Source organism: Carettochelys insculpta, chromosome 2 (genome assembly GCF_033958435.1).
Source record: "Carettochelys insculpta isolate YL-2023 chromosome 2, ASM3395843v1, whole genome shotgun sequence".
NCBI classification, from domain to species: Eukaryota; Metazoa; Chordata; order Testudines; family Carettochelyidae; genus Carettochelys; species Carettochelys insculpta.
The window spans coordinates 12,728,133-12,754,152 of record NC_134138.1 but is presented as its reverse complement, the minus strand read 5'-3'; the positions used below and the strand labels follow the sequence as shown (position 1 = coordinate 12,754,152).

Below are 26,020 nucleotides of genomic sequence, written 5' to 3'. Positions count from 1 at the left end.
CGCAAAGGAGATTTAGCCTAATGAAGTGCGGCATATTCACCACAGCACTTCATTAGTAATCTCCCATCAGCCTGATTACCATGCCCCCTTTGAAGTCAGGGGCAAGTGTAGACATAGCCTTACAGAACAAAAGTACACATAGAGGTTGGCTTAGTGATATAAGTCAAAATGAGTGGTAATGGATAATAAAGGGTTATGTTACATTGCATCTCTGGCTGGATCCCTTCCCTTAACGGTTCACTTTCAGAATTTTTGGAAATAGGCAATTTTTGCAAAGCAAAGGTCATTTTTGGAGGTGTGGGGGTAGGGTGGGGGCAAAGGTACCTGGACTTCACAGAAATCCACTTCCAGTCTTAACTCCTTGTTTACACCATGATCTTGAACACTTCTTGTCATTTTGTGATAATCATATCCAAAGGAGTTTTTAAAAAAATCAGATTTATTAATGTGGAATACATTGTACTGTTTTGATTATGAAGCAGAGCCTTCCTCCATATGATTATGAAGCAGGAAAGCAGGTTAAACTGAACAGAGAGGTTCCCTTAAAACGGAATTACTGATTAAAAATATTAACTCATTCCAGGTGAGCTGCTGAAGATAAGATAAGATAAGATAAGATAAGGTGGGTCATAAGCATTTTCTTCCTGGTACTCATTTTTCATGTTAAGGACCTGCACTATCATATTTTTGTATCAGCATAAAAAGCCCAAACACGCTCACTGTCACCTCAAAAAAATGCACTAAACCCAACAGGTTATGAAACAAAATCAGAGGTATTTGAAAGAATATAAACCAGACACTGTCACCTCTGCCATCTGTAAATTACTACTACTGTAAATACGTAAATTATTGCAATGCCCTGTGGGTCTAGTCAAGTTTGAGGTCCACTGTGCTGGACACTGTAGTAACAAGCAAAGGAGTCAATTCCTGATTCAGAGAGCTAATAATCTGAATACACAAACAAAAGAAGCAAGTCCACAAGAAAATTAGACTGATGAGGAATTGGCCAAGCTTTGTTAATTACTTGAGATCGTAGGTTTTTCTTTTTTTTTTAATTGGGGTACAGTAGAGATAGGAAATAAGAAAACAGAAAATGAAAGGAAGGGAAGAGGAATAATAATTTGTCACCAACCTAGCCATGATCAACACGTGTGTCATCTCACAATTAACTCAATAATATGTATCATCTCACAGAAGAAGTGAATATTAAGAAGAGATTTGAGAAAGGATAAGGAAGAGTATGTATGGATATTTATTGAGAGCATTTTCCTATGCAGTAGGGGTACTATGTTCAAGGCTTAGAATTCTGTCAGAGGGGTTGTGCAGATCAATACTGCAACAAGTTAACAGATAAGGTAGGTAGTGAGGGTCTACACTGGGATGGGAAACCTTTTCCAGGTTGGGGACCCACAAGAGTGGGAAGCAACATAACTAAAAAACAAAAATCCCAACATCTCACGAATGTCCACAGTTACGGGCTATGGGGTCTAGGCAGGGGGGCGGGTGCAGGAGCAGGCTGGGAATTCGGGGGCCTGGGTGGGAGGGAGGGGGCAGGCATGGGCCAGTCAGTGCAGAGGTAGGAAGCCGCCTGGCTGGTGAGGTCACTGCTACTCCCCCTCCTCATGACTGGGGAACAGCAGTGAGTGACAGCAGAGCTGGGACACTTCCTGCTCCACTGGCCCATGGCAGAGCCCATGGTCTGGATCCAGACTGTGAGGCTCGGGGCTCCAAGCTCTCCACCCTGCTGCGGGTTGGATGCTATGCAGGGGAGCCCCAAATCACAGGGTCTGGATCTGGACTGCCAGCTGAAGGTTCCCCATCCCTCATGTACACTCAGAAGGGCCTCAAAAGTAAACACAAGAAGCTAGTATTTATGTGGAGACGAAGGGGGAGCTTATGTGGTCAGAGCCAAGACTATTTTGGCAGCAGTAATCTGAACAGACTTTACAAGGCCAAGGCTGCAAAAGTCAAGATCAGAAAGAAGGCCATTACAGTAGCCAAGACATGAAATAATGAGGGCTTTGATGAGAATTTTGGATGTCTGGATAGAAAAGAAAAGCTGCGTTTTCAAGATGTTGTGTAAGAAAATGTGGAAGGATGCTGAAATGGTCTGAACACATGGATCTTCGCAAAGATGACACCCAAATTATGGCTGGTATTATAGCATATTATTAGTGGGGGAGAAAAGGAAAGAAGAAAATGCCTAAGGGGAAAAAAATAGAGCTCAGTTTTTGAAATGTTGAGTTTAAGGTGATAGGACATCCATGATGAACAGTCACAAAGACATGAGCTATGTCTACACTAGAGAGTTTTGTCAACAAATCTTTGGTTGTTGCTCAAACTCGTGGAGCATTCACACTAAAACTGCATTCTGTTGACAGTAAATTGACAGCATTCAGCACTTTTATTGACAGATGGGGCTTCCAGATCACCAAGCAGTCCTGTTTGCCAAGCTTCCAGTTGGTCGTTCTGTCAAGAGAGAGTGGCTGGGCAGTCTGACTACTCCCTGTCAACAGAGCAGATCGACAGTGCTATCCACTAAAGGAGTCTTGTCATGGGATAGGAAGTAACTGGATGAGTGAGAGGTTGAGAAGATGGGACAGGGCAAGGAAAGTTAAAACATCCTAATGTAAAAATGAAAGAAGGATGGGGTCATGGCAGAACCACGACCTAGGGACAGTGATGAAAAACAAATCACTTAGCCTAGGCTGTGTCAAGCATGTACATACTACGGGAACAATGCTGCATGGTCCAGGAAATTGACAAAATGACTTAACACAGGCTGACATTTTCGTTCATTCAGGAAAGAATTTTTTCTAGGTTTCTACTTAAAAAATGCGCATCTGTTTACTACATGACCTTTTCCTGTTTTGTTATGTTCAAGATGCAAACAGAAGCTCTTGCATACAAAATTTATTCTTTTTATATATTGTTAGGAAGGATCCTCCTATTATATTTCAACAGTCTTCTCTCTATTTGCTTAGTATGTACTGTGACTGAATTTTCTGCAGTGACTAAAAAGGAGCACATGCCGGCACTTTGAAGTTTGACATTTTGAATTTGCCCCGGGAGACAATTAGCCTAACGAAGTGCTGCATATGCATCGCAGCACTTCATTAGTAATCTCCCATCAGCCTGCTCACCATGCCCCCTTCTTCAATGGGGACAAGTGTAGCCAACATGTTTCCAATTAAAATCCTCACACTCAGAAAGGAATAAACCTTTAGTATTGAACCTAAGAGTTTTGTACAGAGAATTAAAAAAATGACTGACCTGGATTAGAAATAACTCCTTACTTTTGTCCTTAAACAATCAATATACTGACACAAAGTAATTGTACATGATCTTATAGAAAAAAGATAAAGAAGAGCAAGAAATAAGATAGCTCTATGTCCTCTAATGCCAATTTATTTTACAACACAGGAGGTGCATCTACACTAGCCGGCTACTTCGAAGCAGCCAGCACAACGTCGAAATAGCACCCGTTGCGTCTACATGTGCTGTGTGTTATTTCGACGTTGAAATCGACGTTAGGTGGCGAGATGTTGAAATCGCTATTCCCATCCGAAGATGGGAATAGTGGCCTACTTCGACGTCGAACGTCGCAGTAGGGTGCATGTAGACGATCTGCATCCCGCTACTTCAAAATAGCGGGGTCCTCCATGGTGGCCATAAGCTGACGGGTTGAGATGCTCTGTCCAGCCCCTGCGGGGCTCTATGGTCCCCGCATGCAGCAGCCTTTAAAGCACCACAGACCTGGATTTTCTGTGGCAGGAAGCTGAAGGCGTGCAGGCAGCAGCACACGCACGTGCTAGCCCTGCATGCCCTCTGCAGACCCCAACCACTCTAACCAGCGCCATGGCATTGAGCCAGCCCCCTGAGGGGACCCAGGCACCCCCAGCAGCCAAGTGGGGGGCCAAAAAGAGGCGGGGCCCCTCCCAGTTGGAGGCCGAGCTCCAAGACCTGCTCTGGGGTGAAGAGGAGGTGCTTCACCCATGGGCCACGGGGGGGGTTACCAGACATGACTGGGAGCCTCACACACCCCCAGCGGACCCCAACATGCAAATGCCCAGCCGCAGTACAGTCGCAGGACGGCGGCACGGCCATCAGCGCCCGTCAGCACTCGCACCCATGGACAGCACTCAGCCTTAACCCTGGGGGCAGGGGGACAATGCTATGGCGACAGCCAACAGGGACATCACACCCACCGACGGGATGGAGATCCAGCACCCAAGAGGGGGTGGGGGAAATGTGCCATGGGCCAGGGCACTGTACTAACAGCCTTCCCCCACCTCCGCAGCTGCAGCATCCGATGCTCCAGGCAGCCAGGCACCCTCCGTGTTCCCTGACAGCCCGCCGGAGGTCAGCCACCACCCAGAGACACCCCCAAGGGCAGCGGGACGGTCCCGCCACCGCCAGACTCTGGGGATGGCCCCATGGACCCCCAGGTCCTGGCAGCTCTCCGGCGGCAGAGGAGAGACTCCGCTTCGACCGGGAGGAGTCCACCTGGCGGTGGGTGGCATGGGAGGACTTCATGGGGGTCTTCTGGGACATAGCTGGATCAATCCGGGAGGCCGTTGCCCATCTCCCGCTCCCCGCCGCTCCACCCGAGGTCCCCCCTGCTGCCCCGCCTGCTGCCCCACCCGCCTTGCTGCCTACAAGCTCCACAGAGCCCACTGGGGCTGAAGATTGGCCAGTGGAGGCATCCTGGCTGTACTTGTTGGTCCTCCCAGCCCCAGCCGGCCACGCCAGAGACTGTGGACAAGGGGGGGCGGGTTGCACCCCTCTACCCCCACCCCAGACTGATGGGCCAACGGCTGAGCCATCCGCCGGGCCCCCATGTACATAGTTGTCCCCCATGTATATAGTTGTTCCCCTTTTTGTATATTGGTTGCAGTTTCTGTTGTGAACAGAACAAGTTAGCAGTTTTCAGAAAAAAAAAAAGGTTTTATTTTCAAAAAAGCTGGAGGCATGTGCTTGTTGGGGGGGGTGGCATGTGGGTGTTGGGGGGCGGTGTGCGGGCGGTGTGTGTGGGGGTCTTCTGGGAAAGGCCAGGGAGGTGCTCAGGGGTCTCCCTGATCGAAGTGGGCCCGCAGGGCCTCGCGGACCCGTACCCCCTCATGGTGGGGCTGGCGGCTGGGTGCGGCGGCTGGCTGGGGGAAGCCTGTGCCGGCATCGACCGCCCATCCCTGGATGAAAGCGTCCCCCTTGCTCTCAATGATGCTGTGGAGCGTGAAGCACGTCCCAACAACCTGGGGAATGTTTTGGAGGCTGATGTCCAGTCGGGCAAGGAGGCACCGCCAGTGGCCCTTCAGATGGCCGAATGTCCTCTCCACCACCTGGCAGGCGTGGTTCAGGCGGGCGTTGAACCGCTCCTGGCTAGCGTTGAGGTGGCTGGTGTACAGGTGCATGAGACAGGGCTGGAGGGGGTAGGCCGTGTCTGCCACGAGGCAGAGGGGCACGGTGGTGTCCCCCAGAGGGATCTCCCTCTGGGGATGTAGGTCCCCACCTCCAGCCGGCGGCACAGGCCCAAGTTCCTAAAAACACGGGCATCGTGTGTGCAGCCAGGCCAGCCCACGTACATGTCCTGGAAGCGGATGTGACTGTCCACCATGGCCTGCAGAACCATGGAGTGGTAGCCCCTGCAGTTTATGTATCTTTCTCCACTGTGCTCCGGGGCACGGATGGGGATGTTGGTCCCATCCAGGGCCCTGAAGCAATTCAGGAACCCCATGGAGGTGAATCCGGCGACGGCTGCATCCAGCTCCCCGAGTCAGATGACCCTCTGGAGCAGCATGGTGTTAAGCGCATGGACAACCTGTGGGGAGGGAACACAGGCACCCATGAGGCTGTGCAGGGTGCCCCAGGGCCCTTCCCCCAGGCCCCACTCCCAGGCACCTCCCTGGGTTCCCCCCACACCCACCCATCCCTCCCCAGCCCCATACATGGCCCGGCCCCCCAGCGGGTGCGTGCCCGGGCCTCCTTACCTCCATGACGACAGCCCCGACCGTGGCCTTTCCCACTCCAAACTGGTGTCCCACGGAGCGATAGCTGTCTGGAGTGGCCAGCTTCCAGACGGCTATTGCAACCCTCCTCTCGACGGGGAGGGTGCGCCGCATCCGGGTGTCCTGGTGCCTCAGTGCTGGGGTGAGCCACTGGCAGAGCTCGAGAGAGGCCTGCAAGTGCATGCGGAAGTTCTGAAGCCACATGTCGTCGTCCCACTCCCACGTGACGAGCTGCTCCCACCACTCGGAGCTGGTGGGGTAGCTCCAAAGGCGGGGGAGCAGCTGGTGGGGGAGGAAGAGGGGAGCCCAGTGGTCAGGGGTGTCCCTTTCTGCCTCCGGGGAGAGCTCCTCTGGCAGGAACCACTGGGCGGCCTCCCGGGCAGCACCTAGCAGGGCGCTTGCCCTCTGGATGACTACCTGGAGGGCCTCCTCTTCCTCCTGCTGCGGCTGCTGGGGGTCCATAGCTGCTGTGACTCAGTCTGTGAGAGTGTGGCTACTGGTCTGCAGACCTCGTGCTGTGCAGGCCGGGTGTGTCTGGGAGGGGCCCTTTAAAGGAGCGGCTTGCTGTTGACCCGGAAGGGCTAGTCCAGCCTGTGACCCGGTCCACAGGCTTTGCTGGCCCCTTATTTCGACAGGGAGCACTTGTGTGTGTGGACGCTCCGCATTTTCTTCTGGGGCGGCTCCTTTCGATGTTCCCTGTCACTACTTCGATGTTGAACGTCGACGGCACCAGCCCTGGAGGACGTGTAGACGATATGCGTCGAAGTAGCCTATTTTGATGTTCTTACTTTGAAATAGGCTACTTCGACGTAGTGTGCTAGTGTAGATGTAGCCAGGATGTTAGGGGAAGAGACTCTCTTAGGAATTCCTTTTGGCACTTAACCTATATTTATAACTACTCCTCCTGCATTTATCAATATTCAGCTGGACCTTTATACACACATTTTCTATGATATTCATAATGTTCTGCAAAGCCTTCTTCCATATGCATTAACATGAGTTCAGGTCATTGTGAAATCTTGTTCCAAATATTCAAAATGTAGGCCTCCTATTCTCTCAAACAATCAATCAAATCCTTTTTCATGGCATAGGCTATGTCTATACTACGCTTCTCTGTCAAAGGAGGAATGCAAATGAGGGAAATAAAAATGCAAATTAAGTGCTCATCTACAAATCTCACACTTCATTTGCATAATCTCATCCGATTGCTTTTCCAGGAGAGATTTTTTCAAAAAAAGAAAAAAGGCAGTGTAGATGGAGTTCTTTTGGAAAAAAAATCCCTTTTTTGAAAGAACCCTCATTTCTGAAAAAAATGAGGCGTACAGGGTTCTTTGGAAAAATGTTTTTTTCCCTGAAAGAACCCATCTACACAACTTTAAAAAAAAAACCCAAAACTTCCAAGAAGTGATAGGACAAGATTATGTAAATGAAGCATAAGATTTTTAAATCAATGCTTCATTTGCATTTTCAAGTTCCCTCATTCAGTCCTCTTTCAAAAGCGGAATGTAGTGTAGATGGAGCCATATTTTACTACCAAAAATAGCTGCTAGTAAGGAGGGATAGTTCAGTGGTTTCAGCATTGGCTTGCTAAACCCTGGGTTGTGAGTTCAGCCCTTAAGGGGCCCGTGTATGGATCTGGGGGAGATAGATTTGCAGGTTAGACAGACATCTATCAGGGATGGTGTAGACGGTCTCACTCCTGCAGTGAGGTCAGGGGACTGGACTTGATGACATCTCTAGGTCCCTTCCAGTTCTAGTGTTCTATGAGGTCCTGTCACTCTGGAGCAGTTTTGATACACTGCAATAGGGTCAGATTTTGTGCTAACAGGGAAAGGAGGATACAGGGAACAAACTCTTACTTAAGTTTCTAAGAAGGTCTCTTTCCTGAAATCTTAAATTTGTCAGACAGCACCAGTTAATTTGGAAAATCTGATATTCCATGTGTAAGCAGAGTATACGCCACATATCAAAGGACAGAATCAAGATCATATGTATTAATAAAACATTTAAAAGTACTAACAAAAGTATGTGGGACAAAAAACTAAATGGACTTCATGAAAGAGAAACATTTGAAGAAATAAAGTGTTTTAAAAGACTTTTCTCAAAAGTTAGACCAAAGGACATGTTTTGTAACTTACAGGCTTCTTGTAAGAATTTCTCTCTAACACTGTCTGAAGTGCAGTTTTTACATGTTTTGATTGCAACAGCCATAGCTGGATTTTCCTGAAAAAGAGAAATACCAATTAAAAATACACTTCTGAAACAACCTATTTTGAGAGGTAATAACAAACATTGGTGCAGCACTAGATTTCATTATAAAACCACTGGAGAACGTGAAAATGTTCATGAACTAATATTGGTAAAAACATTCTGCAAATACATGTTTACATCTAGAATATCTAGTTAAATGTATTCAGCCTGAAAGTATTACTTCTAGTTTATGATAACAGATCATAATTCTAAAAAAGACCAGCTGAAGTGAACCTTCTCATGAATTCTCTAACATTGCTGAAAAAAATGGTTTTTTGCAGAGAAACCTATGAAAAGCCACAAAAAAGATTTTTGGGGCTTCCACACTCATTTGTGGACTTCCATACTTGGGAAGCTCAATGTAATTTTGTCTGACTAAAGCCTTTAATAATAACCAGTGCTTTTTCTGTGCTGGTACTTGCCAGTACTGAGTACTCGCACCTTCTCAGGCCCAACCATGGGATTGGGTTGGGGTGGGGAGCCAACTGGTACTGTCTCCTCTTTTTCACAAAAAAGGGATTGATAATAAATAGGAGGCACAGTAATTAAATGTTTCCACTTAATAAGATAAGAACATATGTTAAGTGAATATTTTATGAAATAGCATGTCCATCAATTAACGCAGGTATTTTAAAGACACATATATTCAAATTCAGAAATAAATAGAATACAGTACCTCCTCTGGGTGCATAAAAATGAGAATAATGTTGATGCAGCCTGAAGGAGGCCTCTGGAGATGATATAACATCTTTAATTTTCTTTCTCTATGGTACATTTTATCAATACTCTTTTTACAAGTTGAAGAGTATACAGAGAGGGAGCATCAGTTTTTCTTTTAAAACAACTTTTGAATGTTTAAGCTTCATTAGTACCCAAAGAAATTCTTATGATTTACTGAAATGTTATTTTGAAATGCTCACTTAAATCCAAACTAACTGAACAAGCAATCCGCAAAACAAAATATAGGTATTACATACTAAAATCAGCACACTCTAGTCCAGCAACATACCTTGTTCAATAGGACCAGGGATGCTCCTGGATCGGACAGCTGAGGCGGGACTGCAAGCCTAGCCAACCCCCTGGCAGACCCACTGAGCATGGAGGGATGAGGGAGGGAGTAGGGCTGTAGCACCGGCATCCCCGTGGGGCTGAGGCTCAAGTGCCAAGCTTCCCTTGGCAGCTATGTGGGGCCAGGACCTCGAAGCCATCTGTGGCAGTTAGCTGAGGCTGGAGGGCCAGCAGGGGCACCAGGAACTGGAGTGGGGGGGCATTAACATCCTTGGTCTGGCAAAATCCCTCATTCGGGACCACTGAGGTCCCAAGGGTGCTGGATCAAGGAGGTGCAATATGCAGTAACATTTAATTACTTGTGGTTTTGCACCATTCTCAAAACAATAGCTCTTCCAAGTCAGAATAGTACCTGCTACAATGGAAGTGTATATTGATTATATCTGAGCCAAAACAATTAATTTAGGATGTCCCAATATAAAAGCCCTGATACTGAAAACATGTAACTCACCTGAGTTGTCCCACTAAATTCACAGACAACTGACATGATTTAATTTTGTTATCTCTTAAGTGTGTACATGAGCAAGCACTACAGGATAGAAATATGCACTATCTGCAGAAATGAGATTAAATTTTCTTTTTTTCCTGAAAATGACTGCTAAAATAGCCAGGGAACATCATATTCTTACTTATGGGGTTGAGTCTCTTACCTCTCTTTGAGGTAAATTGAGTTGAGGATACTTAGCACATCACAGGATTAATCCCTGTGTGTTCATTCAATTCCTATTATTATTTCTATTTTTACATACAAATGTTACTGGGAGAAAGGTAAGATTATATTTCATGGTTTTCAACAATTTTAATACCTGTTTTCTGGGTCATTCACAGCATCTGTTTCTTAAACTTGCTCCCTTGCAATGCCAGAGATAAAATTATTTAAAATTATAAGAAGGACCCTCAGAGATAAGCAAATAGAGGTTGAACCTCTCTAGTCCAGCACTCTTTCATCTGGCAACATCTATAATCTGGCATGCTATTAGTAAAATGGACGTCTGCTTATCACAGGTCTGGCCAAGTTTCCCACAGTCCCATAAAGTTTGTTCACATCCACCAGTCCTGGCTTTCAGCATTGGGGTTGATCCTTCTTGGGGCAGGGGGCTGGACTCGATGACCTCTTGAAGTCCCTTCCACTTCTGTGATTCTATGATTCTATGATAAACAGTGGAAGTGCTGGTAATGCTTCTAGACCATATTGACCTCTTGGGGTCCAGCAAATTCTCTCATTCAAGACCAGTCAGGTCCTAAGGGTACCGGACTAGAAAGGTTCACCCTATACATTTTAAACACAAAAATACCGCTGTAACCACCCCACAACTTATGCATCTGATGAAGCAGGTCTTTGCCCATGAAAGCTTATGCTCCAAAATATCTGTTAGTCTATAAGGTGCCACAAGACTTCTTGTGATTCTCGAAGCTACAGACTAGCACGGCTACCTCTCTGATACTTGATCCGTATAATTTTAAGTTGATTTTGTGCACACTTTTCTCACACTCAGTCATTGACTGGTAATTTTTGGTTTTAGCTAAATCATCTACAATAATTTATAGTATAAATATTGTAAATCTAAATTATTGTATTCTATTTTGACACAAATATGCAGTATGGTTTCTACACAGGATATTTTGGAAATTTCTACTGCACATTTTATAGTAACTAGTTTACTCCAGGTTTTGTAACTAGCAAGAATTTCCAGGTAATGAGCAGGATATGAGGGACTGTCGTAAGATGAATTAAATAAAGAGAAAAATACTAAAGTGGTTAAAAACAGATTTTGGGTGGGATGGAGAGAGAGAGAGGGCATAGCAAGGAAACAGATGAGAGCACCAAACCTGCCATTATAATACAAGGATAATGATCCTGTCTAACGAAAAAAATCATTTTTTATATGATAAAATGGTTTAAATATGTCACATAAAGCTTGTCCTAAATGGCCTCAGTTCCTACTGCCAAGATGTGAAGTCCTATACATATATTTTCCATTCAGCCTTTAGCAACAAAGGCTGCTAGCGATTACCAATTGTTACCTACCTCACAAATGTTTACTGTAAAAGTGACATTCTGTAAAGAGTGTTTGGTAAGCTGGATTCTTTTATGACTTGTGCACAGATAACAAAACTAAAGATTCTTTGAGTGCAATTGAATATCTAGTGGGAATAAATCGGCTTGTTTTTCAAATTCCAAGATACAGCACTCTCACAATATCACCTTCACCAGTAATTTCTCACACTGCTACTCTTTCATCTATGTTGAAATTTCTTCCAAATATATAAGCTACAGTCTGATCAGTATATCTGTTCATAATGATGATCACTGACTCAATGGAGTGTCCTATATATAATAAAAACAATAATGGACAGGGAGTCAGGAAGCTGCCATTTTGACAACTTGATTCATAGGAGGGACTGAAAGAACCAGATTCTCTGTGAGGGGTATAAAAGAAAAATTTGGGTGTCAAATTTAAAACAGCTGCCCTTAAGCATTAGCTGCTTTCACAGAGGACTAGATTTAGCCATTTTGATTGATACACTCATCCCTCATTAAATGAGTACTTTACTAACAAGTACTCACTTAAACAAGGGACAGGTTTACTTACCTTTGTTCACTCTGCAAGTGAACCTCCCCACTAATACAAGCTTTACCCCGTCCCACGGCTCCAACCTGCTGCAGCCTGACCACTCCTCCACCTGCGGCAGCCTGACCCCCAGTCCCTCCACCGCCCTGCAGCAGCCTGACCAGCCCTCCGCCAGCCCCACGGCAGTCTGACCCCCTGCACCTCTGCTGGCTCCGCAGTCTGGCCCCCAAACAGCCTGCCTCCCTGCCTCTGCCACCCCGCAGCAGCCTTGCCCCCCCGCCTGCCCTCCCCACCAGCCTGGTAGACCTAACCTGCTGCAGCCTGATCCCCCTCATCCCCCGCCTGTCCACACACGCAACCTTCAACAGCCTGAACCCTTCCACCCACCCACGGACCCAACTGGCCACCAGGTTTTAACCCTCCCTCCCACTCATGGCCCCAAACTGTCCCCAGGCTTTAACCTTCTCCAACCCCCAAACCCAAAGTTCACTTACTTTTCAAAAGCAGTGCCACCTGCTGCCACTGCTTCGCTGAGCTCTAGGAACCAATCAGAGACTTCTGCGTGTATTTTAATGAGAATTTAGTGCCTCTCTTACGAGTTTTTGCCTATGAGCACAAAGTTGGGAACGAATTGTGCCCGTAGAGCGAGGGATGAGTGTATTAGTAGTACTTTGCTCCTAAAGTAGTAATATTGACATAAATAGAGCTCTTTGAGGTGTAAGATACTCCTTACTTTAGGGAGTGTCAGAATCCGGCTCTAAATGAAGTTATCAGAACAGTAATAGAGATTTCAAAACTGTTTTGGGTATTTCTGTATACATGTTTGCACAGGATCAAATCTAATGTCTTCATTCAGAATTTAATGAGTTCCTCATGGGCAAAAAATTCTCACTGAAGTCAATGCAGTTTTGTGAGCATATAGTCTAAAGCATTTGGTCTACAGTAACTTGGTCTGGTAATATTAATTTAGCTACACAACAACCAGAGCTTTAATACATTAAAGTAGAAAACAAAACTTTCACTGACTTCAGCGGGTGTGGAATCCAAAGACAGGAGCTTTTCTATAAATTTTGTTATCAAATCCAAAAAAGCGCTTTTAGAAAGCGCTCACTTATTGCCACTACATTAATTTTTATCTTATTTTCAGGTCCTCAAAACTGTGCTCTTTTATTCTTGATGATCCCAAACTAGCAAAACACTTACGTACATGCTTAACTTTAAATACATTCCTCTCACTGCTATCAACTGGACTACTCATGTGCTTAACTTTAAGCATATGTTTAAGTGCATTTCTGGATCAGGGACAAAATTGCTATGCATCTTTTGGAAAAAAGCTTCCAAATCAACATGCCTGAAGCCGAAACTGGAAGGGCATCCTAGAAATGACAGCACACTATCATCTAGGCTCTAACCCTGCAATGCGCAACATGTAGGCCAACTCTTTTGCCAGTGCAGAGCCCCACTGACTTCAATGAAGCTCTATGAGGGTACAACAATCTGCTGATACATTGTCATTTCTAGGACTGGAGCTTTAATCATATCAGCTGATAGGAATAAAGGGATTTTGACATTTGCGGGGTCCTTTCGAAAAGAGCCCAGTGCAGATGAGCCACGTGCGATCAAAATGCAGCACTTTTGAAGTGCCATGGTTGGCAGCGTGCTAATGAGGTGCTGAAAAATAATTTCAGCACCAAATTAGTATTCTCTGATTTGGCCATTAGCACGGCCCTTTTGAAATTTTGGCCAAGTGTAGACACAGCCTTAGTCTCCTCTTTTTTCTAATATGAAAAATCCCAGTCTTTTTAATCTCTCTTCATATGGCACTCATTTGAAACCCCTAATCATTTTTGTTGCCCTTTTCTGAACCTTTTCCATGGGTAATTGTACATCAAGATATAGGTAGGCCACCAGCTCATTTTACACAGGCAATTAGACAGTAAAAACTTGGACAGCTAGACACCTAACAATATTAACAGAGAATTTCACTATATAGTTAAGTAACTTCACTAATTAAAGGTGATATCACAGATGAGGTGGCAGGTATTTCAAGAGAGCTCAGCACCCACAACTGAAATTCAGCATTGAAAAGAGCTCAGTTTCCATTAATACACTGAAACAAATGGCCAGACAAGATAATGAATTCTTCTAAAAATCTGGCCGCCAGCAAGTGGGGCATGTCACTCTGTTCCATTCCCAAGACAGATAACCTGAACGTGCTGAGGTATCCACATGAAGAAGAAATAACATCAGGTAGAGTAAAAAATGCTGAGTTTTAATCCTGGCTCAATCAATTATTTTCGCTTGGGTCTGGGCACATCTACTTTGCCTCAGTGGTCCCCAAAAATGGGAATAACAGTGTCGTGAGCATGCCTACCAATGGGGAGATGGGGAGTGGAAAAGGGGACAACTGCACTGAGGCTTAGTGATTCAAAAGGGCCTGGGGCTCGCAGTTGCTGCCACTGTTACTCCAGCAGCAGCTGGAGCCTCAAGACTTTTAAATTGCCACCAGAGACCCATGTGGTGGTCTGGGCAGTGCTAGGGACTGGCTGCACCCCAGCCCTCCCCCTCTACAGAAAGTCCTGCCCCTTCTGGGAGCACAGAGCCAGGCCCCACCTCCATGTCCCTCCCACAACTTGCCCAGCAGCCCGGCAATTCTGTTGGTTCCCCTGTAAAGTAGCATAGCTACTTTACAGGGGCACTGTGGGGATTAGTGTTTTAAAACAACTTAGAAACATGTAAAGCACTATAAAAGTGCTACGCATTTTATAAATACTATTACATCAAGCCACTATCTGTCAATATTAATTCACTCAGGTGGACCACAGATAAGATATATCAGGTATCTAGTATACTTTCTGAAAATGTGTGCTCATGTCAAAAAAGATACTCACTGGACTCATGTAAACACCTTGATGTACATCTCCAAACTGTCCTTCTCCGATACAGCGTCCCAGTTCAATTCTCTCCCTCTGAATCTCATAATCCCTGGCTGTACGAATACAATGGATTTAAACCTCAAACTACTGAATAAAAGCATTTAAATGAAATAATCGATTACACATCAAACTCAAAGTAACCCATTCCTAAGCTTGACATATGAATAACTAAGATTAAAATTTGTTAAACACCAACCTATACAAAAGTTGTATACACAGGGGAATCCTCTTAAACAGTTGTATGAATGGAAACTCTGAATAAGACACAGAAATCTGACTTACTACATTAATATGAAATATTTATTTCAATGCAGTAAATATAACGAAATCCTTCTTAATTAATTATGGCTTTTAAAGGAATAAAGACATGAACACAAACAGCCTAGGGTAATATGGAATTCATTAACAACAGCCTAAAACCATAAGTTTGAGGACTATGCCAAATAGTACTATAGATCTCTGAACCATCAAATCAGTCAAGAGTATTTTTAAAGGGGTGGCTGCAGGGGCAAAAAATTGAAGCAGATGGTTGGAAAAAGTAAAATAAATAAGTGTAAAACTCTGAGACTGTGGCCACACTAGCCTTTCCTTTCAGCAGGACTATGGTAATGTAGCACTTCAGAATATGCTAATGAGGTGCTGCCATGAATACACAGTGCCTCATTAGCATAATGATGGCCATGCATGCATCGAAACTGCCGGTTTCGAAACACACATCGCCCGTGTAGTGGGGGGCCTTTTGAAACAACGCCCTGATTTCAAAAGACCCTTCTGCTCAAAATGAGATGGGAAGAAGAGGCTTTTGAAATCAACGGGGGGCAGTTTGAAAGGCCCCTAGCTACATGGGCAGCATGAGTTTCGAAGCCGGCAGTTTTGAAGTGCAGGTGGCTGCCATTATGCTAATGCGGCAGTGCATATTCATAGCATCACCTCATTAGCATATTCATAAATGCCACATTACCATAGCACTTCTGAATGGAGGGGCTAGTGTGGCCACGGCCTGACTGTATTCACACTTCTTGGTGCGTCCAATTGGCACAAAGCTAACATAAAATGTACCATGATTTATAGTGTTATCAGCTTTGTTCTTTAGTAGACTAGGTATACCCAAAACAAGAAATTGCTCCCTAATATAGCAATCAAATTTATTCATTTCCCATTGAATTAATGAGTAATTTAATTTCTAGCAATAACCGAAAAAAATACTACGGCAGAAACAGTGGAAACACAAAGTGTGAATTTCTATTGCTGTCATCATCTCCGGGGGGAAAAAAAAGATTCTCAGCCAGTATAGCCCTCATGCTTCACAACTTTATGGCATTATTAGCGCTGCTGAAATGACATCAGTGAGATGGAAACCAAAGTGATCAACGCTTTATTCATTTATTTTTAAAATATTGCATTTACCTCTTTAAAAATTCCAAAGCTGACAAAAGAAATTAACTATAGAAACACAATTAAACTAATTAACAGAATGCTTGTTAAATGAAAATAAACAATTTTAAATGGAAAAAACTTCACATTTCCAAAACTGCAATCATACAGAGATTGTTAAAGGAACTCCTGTTACCTTCGTCTATTCCATAGCTTTCTGCATTGCATTTAAGAGAAAAATCAAACACTCACTTAGAAATATCTTCTTAAAATTAACATCTGGACAAACATTTCATAATATTTAAAAAAATGAAAAATGTTGGCTTAGCCAAAATGTTATTCTACCCAAGTGATTTTATGTTTATACTAATACAAATTGTGGGCCTGGTGCTGCAATCTTTATTGAAGCAGGCCTCAAACTTTCAAGAAGTTGAGCGCTCTAGTTCAATCCAGTGAAGCACATGAGCACATGACTCCAATGGGACTTCTCACATGCTGTGGACTAAAGGCATATTTTAATGTTTTGCTTCATTAACCAGAGAGCTTAGGACAGCAACCTAGTGAGTGGGTCGCACTAGTGGCCCTTCCTTGTCTCAGAGTTTTGCTAACGTGTTTGTGTACCCAAAATTTGCACAGTGTACAGACTGAACCATAGCTGCACTTTGATAGGAGGCAGAAGGAACACATAGCTCTCACAGTCAATGGCCGTGTCTACACTAGCCCCAAACTTCGAAATGGCCATGCAAATGGCCATTTCGAAGTTTACTAATGAAGCGCTGAAATACATATTCAGCGCTTCATTAGCATGCGGGCGGCCGCGGCACTTCGAAATTGATGCGCCTCGCGGCTCGTCCCGACGGGGCTCCTTTTCAAAAGGACCCCTCCTACTTTGAAGTCCCCTTATTCCCATCTGCTCATGGGAATAAGGGGACTTCGAAGTAGGAGGGGTCCTTTCGAAAAGGAGCCCCGTCGGGACGAGCCGTGCGGCGGCGAGGCGCGTCAATTTCGAAGTGCCACGGCCGCCCGCATCCTAATGAAGCGCTGAATATGTATTTCAGCGCTTCATTAGTAAACTTTGAAATGGTCATTTGCATGGCCATTTCGAAGTTTGGAGCTAGTGTAGACACGGCCAATGTTGTGTGCAATGAGCATACACCTCACTTCACATGCTTTTGCTTTATATGTATGTCACTTTAGCAATACCAGTAGGAAAAAAACTATGCAGAAGGCAACTCGCTGTATCTGGCAACCCTGCATACAGGCAACTGTAAACAAAGTTTTGCAGGCCACACACAGAATCCTGATGGGCTAAATGTGCTCCGGGGGCCACAGGTTTCCCACTGCTGTAAGGCTTAGGATTTTGCAGGACCCAGTAGGTTAAAGTTCTCATCCAAGTAACGACTGCATGATTATTGATATGCAATATCCATTTTTACAATGAATAAAATATTCCATTTATCACACACACTTCTTTGTAAGGCTGGGTATTATTTTAAGGTAGATTAAAGAAGTGATTTACTGCATCCTACTCAACATGTGTTATTCACTTTTAAGAAACATGTTTTCTTGTTGCCAAATCATTTAATCAGCAAAAAAACAATGCTCTATTCTGAATGCCTAAGCGGCGAATGAAACATCCCTGTACTGTGACAAGAAACCAGGACTGCAGAAGTCTTAAATAAATCATACCCTTGGAATACATTATGTATTCCTGAGTTTAACATGCATATGAATTTAACTGTATCACTGGGTTATCCCTCCCATCCTTTTCTACAAGCATGACTGAAGTGAGAATTTTCTGCACTTCCATGTAACAGTCACTATTCTACTACAGGCTAGCAAGTGATAAAAAAATTATGCAGCAAATCCCAACATAAATTGCAGGCAGAACCTTAACACCATAAATCCAGATTTTCTGTTCAGGGTAGTTAACTCAAGCCTTCCAATTTCCCACAATGGCACAAAATAATTTCAGCAGATGGTGTGTTAGCCTTTTGCCTTTGAAGACATAGGCATAGAAGGGTGGTGTGTTTTCAGCCTTGTCTCTATTTCTTCTAATATTCACAAAACTACTGAAGTTTCTCCTACAGAGAAGCTGAAGGACCACAATAGCACACACACTGCGGGTCAGGAGTGAGGTATCAGGACTGAACTGTTTAGAGAAGTTTAAAAATGCCGGTTTGAATTAGGCTTGCCTCGAATCAGTTTTATTAGTCTCCTTTTCCTTAGCCCTACAGTCAGCAACACAATTTAAAATGCCATATTTTAGTATGAGATGACGTTTTACTGCAATAAAATTTGATACAGTAAAATGTGTCAGAATTTGTTTGCCTTTGCTTTAGAGATTGAATTTATGGGGTTGCAGAATTCATGAGTCCTCAAAACATAATCTCACACAAAGAACATTTTTTTTGTGAAACTCTGGGTATGCCAAACCTTATGGAGGTGGGGGAAGGGAATGCAGCACAATTGAGCTTTGGGGGATGGATTTTGCTGCGTGTGTGAAGACGCGGCAAAACTGATTGCTCTGGGCTTGGCTGCTGATGCTGGTACTCCACGCATCCGTAAGGGATGTTGCTGTGAGCCTAAAGATCACTGATACATACAGGGACAAAGTTGATCCTCATACGTTGATTCTAGCTATGCTAATGGCATGGTTAGAGTTGCATATCTGGGATTGACTTTGACCCCTAGTGTAGACCAAGACTCTGAAATGCTGCTTAGAGCTCCCTGAATCTAAAAAGCTTTCTTAGTCAAGTAGGAACATTCCAAGTTAACAAGTGTACTTACTTGAGGGCATTGTGTAAGTATCTTCTTCATCTATGATCTCAGCATAGTCATCTGTTTCTGTAAAGGAGGAATCAGAATTTCAGGAAAAAGAAAACAGGTTTAAAAAACTGTATCCACGCTACCACAAATAAAAGCTGTTATGTACTTTATATCCCATTTTACACCACTCAGAAAATGCATTTAAGCTAGCATGACTAAACTCTGCTCATGCACAGAAATTATGATCACCTCACCAGGTTTACATAATAATCTGCTACGTTTCAGTACACATACTTGTTTCTGAGGGAGTAAATGGAGAATGCATTTTTTAATTTATTATTTCTGTAACTCAGATCAACTAATCTAATATCATGGCTTTTTAATAAATAATTACTCACAATATCTTTAACAGGTGATTTTCTGCCATAAAACCCATCAGCAATGGGCAGAGATTGCCCATTTCAAGAGATTAAACCATTTTCTCTTTGGTAAAGTGCAAATCATCAGGTCTTGCTGTGTCACACATGAAGTTCAGGCTGCATACAAGTACAGCAAAATGCATACTGCTTACTGTCTGTAGATACTGAAGTGTGTATATTTTCCAGTTTGTGCAAGGCAGGAAAAATCCCTGGAGCTGGTACTCTCTCTCTTTGTAACTGTTATTTCCTTGTTAATCCAAATTTGCAGAGATTTCCGGAAAGTCACTTTGACAACTAGCCAGATGTTGTTCTCCAAGCTTTATTGGTGAGAAACAAACTCACGGATAAAAAACTTCTAGCAAAGTGTTAGTTCTTAGAAAGATGACAGTTTAAGAAACCTGACAGCTCTCTTCTTTCCCTGTTTAAACATGTGTGTATAAATGAGTTTGGAAAAATGGATTTTTTAATAATAAATGTTGGCAAACATCACTTTCACCACACGTGCTTCAACAGCATAAAATTATTCCCACTTATCATAACTTACAAATAAGCAAAGGAAGAAAAATGTCACAATGAAGTTATTAAAATTTACTTACTATATTTTGACCTGTGATGTTGATAATTTTGTGTTTTAACATTTATAAAGGTTTAGCTTTTTGAATGTTAATCTATTGTCATTAAATAATTACTGTCTGACCCCCTCTATATTCTAATTTCCTGCAATTGTGAAAATTTAAATCCATAAAAATAGATATGTTTTAAAATAAACATTATCTTTTAAATTACAAAAAATTAAAAAAAAGTCTTGTAAGCTTATTTATGTAAGAGTAACTATCAAAATATTCTAATACATGTGACATATTTTATATAAGGAGACATATTCCCTGCTCCAAAGCACTTTCAGTGAGAAAGCTGCAACTCAAGTTTCATTGCCCTAACAACCAGACATTTAATTCTTCCAGAGAACATAAATTTAACCCACATAAGTGGATGAAGTATCCACTGTAAAGTCGATAAAACTCTGCCATAGCAGCCTGGCCTAAATATACACAAAAAGGTTTAGATTTACAAAAGTAATGAGTTTCAGGCTAGTCTCTTGAAGCCCTATTTCAGCACCCAAAGTTACTAAGAATCCACCACCTTCTAATGATATTAATGGGAGCTGCTGCATGCTCAGTAGCTTTGAAATCAGGCCTGCATTCTTAGATGCCCTGGGCTTCACTCAGATATTTGGGATTTACCAGATGAAGACATCTGTGTGTGTGTGAGAGGAACTTCTGAAGCTTCTCCAGGATACTAGGCTTGGTTTGAGAAATGCCAGTCTAAAGAATTAGCATTCTAAGAGAGAGAATTTCTTCCAGGGTTCACATCAGAATGTGGCCAAAATGCAGCCTTTTGGGACTGTGTGGGAGGGAAGCAATGGGAACTGCTTCCAGCCACAGGGGACGAGGAGATGGCGGAAGGGATGACGTGGCCTGTGTCTTTGCAGAGCTCCTCTCTCCCTCTCCCCACGCTGCTCTCATGTGCCTGGAAGAAGCTTGACCCTTCTTGACTGTGCAGTTTCCAAGGACAATAACACCTCCATGCTCTGTTGCCATCAACATAACCCAGGTGCTTCCTGTCCCTTAGCTACAGCACAGGCAAGAAAGGGCTAAACCCTAAGACAGCAATGTGCACCACTGCCCAGGGAATGTAAGTGTAGAGGTCTCAGTGAAACTGACCAGAGGTGGCTCAGCATAGGAGAGTGCATAGGGGATGGTACTGTCCCTTTAAAAATGAGGCATATGGTCACCCTAAATTTAGAGTGTATTTAAAAAAAAAAAAAACAGGTATAGTGAAAGCTTCGTCCAAGTGTCCAGCACTTCTTTTGGAAGTCAGTGGGAACCTCCCTTTTTTGTTAAAATCTTGCCCAAGGGTATTGGTAGGCATCAGTCTTCAAATGGCTCAGATTAAGATACTGTTTTGCAGTCTATAAGTCAAGACTGGACACCTTTGCAAAAGATAAGATGCAGCTCAAATAAAGCTATGGGCTGGATGCAGACGTTACTGAGTGAGGTTAAGAACATAAGACCAGATACATTGGGTCAGACCAAAGGTCTCCACAGGTCTTGCCCAGTCTCCTCTCTTCCAACAGTGGCGAACATCAGATGCCCCAGGCAGAAATGAACAAAACAGATCATTAGCTTTCGTGAGTTAACTCACTTATTCAGATGCTGAAGCATCTGAAGAAGTGAGTTAACTCACGAAAGCTCATGCTCTAAACTCTTCTGTTAGTCTATAAGGTGCCACAAGACCCTTCGTTGCTGCTACAGATCCAGACTAACACGGCTACCCCTCTGATACTTGAAAACAGATCATGTAATCAAGTGATCCCTCCCCTGTGAACCATTTCCAGTCTCTGAGAAACAGGCTAGGGACTCCATTCTTAACCAATTTGGCTAATAAGTATTGATGGACCTATCCGTCTTGAATTTATTGAGTTCTTTTTCTGGACCCTGGTAAAGTCATGTTTTTCACAACATCTTGTGGAAAGGAGTTCCAAAGGTTGACCGTGCACAGCATGAGGAAATGCTTCCTTTTGTTTGTTTTACACGCGCTACCTACTAATTTCATTTGGTTCTTATGTTGTGGGAAGAAGTAAATAACTTTTCTTTACTCATGTTTTCCACATCAGTCATGATTTTAGAGACTTCTATCATACCCACCCACCTCCACCTGTGACCTCTTTTCTAAACTGAAAAGTCCCAGTCTTTTAAATCTTTCTTCATATTGCACCTGTCCCAAACCCCTAATCATTTGTGTTGTCCTTTTCTCAACCTGTTCTAATACCAATATATCTTTTGAAATGAGGTTTATTACACTCTATTATACTGATGGTCAGAGTCATCTAAAAGTCTCTTCTAAAGGTCTCTTCACCCTTAAAATGTTTGAATAGTGACAAGGCCCCAAACACAGAATTTCCTGTATTTTGTGATCCTGACAACGTAAAACAAACAAACCAACAAACAAAATGATTAAACAGGCCTAGTTCTTTTACGGTGTGAACCCAAAAACACTTTCTCACCTCTAGAACATAAACATACTTGCTAGCCAACCCAGGAATCACTCAGAATAAAAACATGCATACAAGTCTCTCAGAAAAACATGAGATTGTTAATAGGGACATTTATGGAGAGTTTGTTAATCCAGAATTTTTTAGTCTCTAGAAAAAACACATCTCAGCATCTGTCCATCACAGCTGCTATAGACACTGTATTTTCTTTTTTTAAAAATACATGTTCTCTCTGAAATGTTCTGCAATAGTCTCCTCTTTGAGAGCATTTTAAAATGTTTATTATTGCCTTTAATGTATAACATATCAAACATATAACCCACAAAAAGATTATTGTTAGCATGTAAGAGATAAACAGTTGCATAATACCTGAGTTTATAAGAAACATGTGACTGATGTTGTTAGACCAACAACCCTCATAAAATCAACAGATTTCTAAGGGCAGAGAGAAAACTTCTGTGGTGCTACCTTACTATGATTTATATGCAAAAGAACTAAGCAAAAGTTAGTTGACACTTCTTGAACATTTTGTTGAGGGAACAGTACAGTGCCATTACATTTTATGTCTGCTTTTTGCCACCTTTCATAGTCTTTTTGATATTTGTTTGGGGCCACACAGTTACTCATTTCCTAATTATGTTATATGAATTACTGGCTTGACAATGGACGTCTGACTTTTCAACAGTATAACATAAGTGACCCTAAATTTTCAAAAATGAATCATGATTTTGGATGTCCAATGTAAGACTTTAAAAATAACTTCTTTTCAGAATGTAGCTGCTCAACACATTATGGAAAACTAGGCTTCTTTAACAGTGTATTATGGTGGACATTCATACAGTGAGACATCCAAGAATCACTGCTCATAACTGAAAATAAAAGACAAAGGCTGTGTCTAGACTAGCCCCCAACTTTGAAGGGGGCATGGTAATTAGGGTGTTGGGAGATTACTAATAAAATGCTGCTGTGCATATGGAGCACTTCATTAGGCTAAATCTCGCCTGCAGCAACTTCAAAGTGTGAAACTTCGATGTGCTGGCTTGTGTGTAGCCGTGGGTCAGCTGCAGGTACTTTGATGTGCCCATGCTACTTCCAAGTCCTTTTACTCCTCAAAATTTTGGGAGGTAAAGGGACTTGGAAGTACCGCGGGCATGTCGAAGTACCCACAGCTGACCCATGGCTACAGGCAAGCTGGCACTTTGAAGTTTCACACCTCAAGTAGCCGTGGGGGAGATTTAGTCTAATGAAGTGCTGCATATATGGCAGCACTTCATTAGTAATCTTCTGACACCTTAATTACCATGAGCCCTTCGAAGTTGGGGGCTAGTCTAGACACAGCCAAAGTGCATATTAGGTGTGAAGTTATTATTACAATTTCCAGCATCTAAAGTATAATTGTAAAGATTCTGCCATTCGCTTACTGGTTTCATCCCTGCAACCTGCCAAGCATGTTCAATCTAAATTTCCCTATGATGAACGGCTCTGCGCTCCAGCCATATAACCAATGGACAGTAGAGGATTTTAATGCTACCATGCCTTTGAAAGGAAAGCATCACCTGATGGAATTATTCACCAATTTCTGTCATGTCTTTTGATAATTTTAACTGAATAAAAGTTACTTTAATTCAGTTTGTCTAGCTATGCCTGTTATCTTGATCAAAACTAATCAACTCACTTGAAAAGCCCACAACTACCCCTGCTCCATGCCAAAAGTCTCACAGCAAACACATGCAATTCATACTTGATAACAATATTGATAAAATGGTATAAAAGCCACTGCATACAGAGTTTGAAAACCATTTCCTTACTCAGTCCCAGCCTAGTAGATAAAATCAGTCACACTATTTCATAAGGTGCAATATTTATACTATGCTAGCTGGTCTCTAATGCAGGTTGAGTGTTTTTTCATATTATGATCTGCACGAAAATTGATTACTGCAATGCACATTAGTTGTATGTGGATATCAGGCCGCGTATCGCATGTTAGTAAGACAGACTGGAAAACATATATTACCGTCCCCACTAATTTCATCTGCAGATCCAGGTAGCATGCAAGGAAAGAAAAACAAAGGGAAGAAAGAGGAAACAGAGAGATAAAGGGGGAGGGGGAAATATACTATTAAAATCATGAATAAACCAAGAATATAGTAAAATTGCAGTTACTTTATACGCTTAGCTCAAGAGAAACCAAAAAGGTAGTGGAATTTAAGACCTTCCTCCAAAAGCTCAAGATTCAGAGGAATATTTGAACTTTTCAGTGCATATAATGAAATGCAGGGTAGTGACTGTTACATGAAGTATAAAAAGTGAATTTAGGAGGGGGCCACTTAATTCATTGCATTTTGTTATAAGAGTGTCAATTTTTTATTTTTTTTATGCTTCCATTATAAAGATAAAATTCCTAGGCTAGATAAGTGAAAATGATTTATACCAAATAAGCATGGCCATTAAAGCTTTATACATATAATTATGCCTTCAAATATTTAGAAGTTCTGCTATTACTTAGATACTGACAAAATATGGAAGACTTAATATTTACTTTATTGAACTAGTTATATTTAAATATGATTTAAATAATGAAAAATGCAACGAGCACTTATTCAAAACAACACTGATACCATGAATTTAACCAACAGGCCTTGTGCTATACCAAATATCTGCACCAGAAAGTGATGCACTTTAAGCAATGATTACAAATAAAATTAAAATTCAAAACGCATATTTCTGTTGTAAAATTAATGCATATATTATAACATTTATTTACCTACCTACCATCCCTACACCAAACTATCCAGACAACAATGGATGAGCATACAGCAGCCAGAATCACTGTGCAGTCTTTAATTCAGTATTTGATATTAAGTGATATTTATTGCTGGTACCCTATTTCAATCATTTGCATGCTGTATCAGGGGTCCAAGAATGCAATCCAAGTGTACCATTGAAAGAAGGAAGCTGAGGGATTTTGTGGCTACACATTGTATAATTAAAATTATTACATCATTTGACACAGTCATATAAAACAGAACAAACTCCTATAAAAATAGTATCAAGTGTATGACACATCTCACTGAAGATCCAATTGTAGGGGACAACAGAAATTTAATGCAATTATTCTTGGAACTCTGTTTACCAGAGGCTGAAGAAGAATTTAAGAATCTAAATAGTAACAGAGTTAGTATATTCAGCTTTGGGTTAATAAGGCAGCCTGTACAAAGAGCAGTGCAGTACCCTTAGGTGGTGGCTCATGGGAACAGAAGACGAAAGGGAGAAAGCGCCTAGCTTTCTTTACTTTATGCTGACAGTGACTGACTCCTTTACAAAGAGGCAAGAAAAAGAAAGAGAAAACAAACAAATTATTTGGAAACAAAAGGAAACAGAAACTTTAGAGCATATCGGTAAGTGTGACTGTAAAAACATAAGATTTACAATACAATTCTATATTTGTATATACAAATCTTCCTAAACTGAAAAACTATTTTTATCATTTTATGGTGGATTCCTCACCTCAGAAATAAAATACTTTTCTTGTTTCACTTTAGAAAAGGTGATTTACAGAAGAATGCATTAAAAA

The 26,020-nt window shown here is 42.4% G+C and overlaps 1 protein-coding gene across 10 annotated transcripts in view; it reads right to left on the bottom strand.

Moving 5' to 3' along the window:
* PTK2 (protein tyrosine kinase 2) overlaps nucleotides 1–26,020 on the bottom strand; it is a 418,848-nt gene that overhangs the window by 66,558 nt on the left and 326,270 nt on the right. For 7 of the 10 annotated variants that reach the window (XM_074986603.1, XM_074986600.1, XM_074986607.1 and 4 more), the window contains 5 exons: nucleotides 25,678–25,761; nucleotides 24,461–24,478; nucleotides 18,997–19,053; nucleotides 14,788–14,885; nucleotides 8,144–8,228 (listed from right to left, as the gene is read on the bottom strand). In XM_074986603.1, the coding sequence (XP_074842704.1) occupies nucleotides 8,144–8,228; nucleotides 14,788–14,885; nucleotides 18,997–19,053; nucleotides 24,461–24,478; nucleotides 25,678–25,761 (342 nt within the window). Of the gene's footprint in view, nucleotides 1–8,143; nucleotides 8,229–14,787; nucleotides 14,886–18,996; nucleotides 19,054–19,546; nucleotides 21,635–24,460; nucleotides 24,479–25,677; nucleotides 25,762–26,020 lie in introns of those variants that run through there. The other 3 variants (XM_074986605.1, XM_074986610.1, XM_074986606.1) reach the window with 3 other exon arrangements.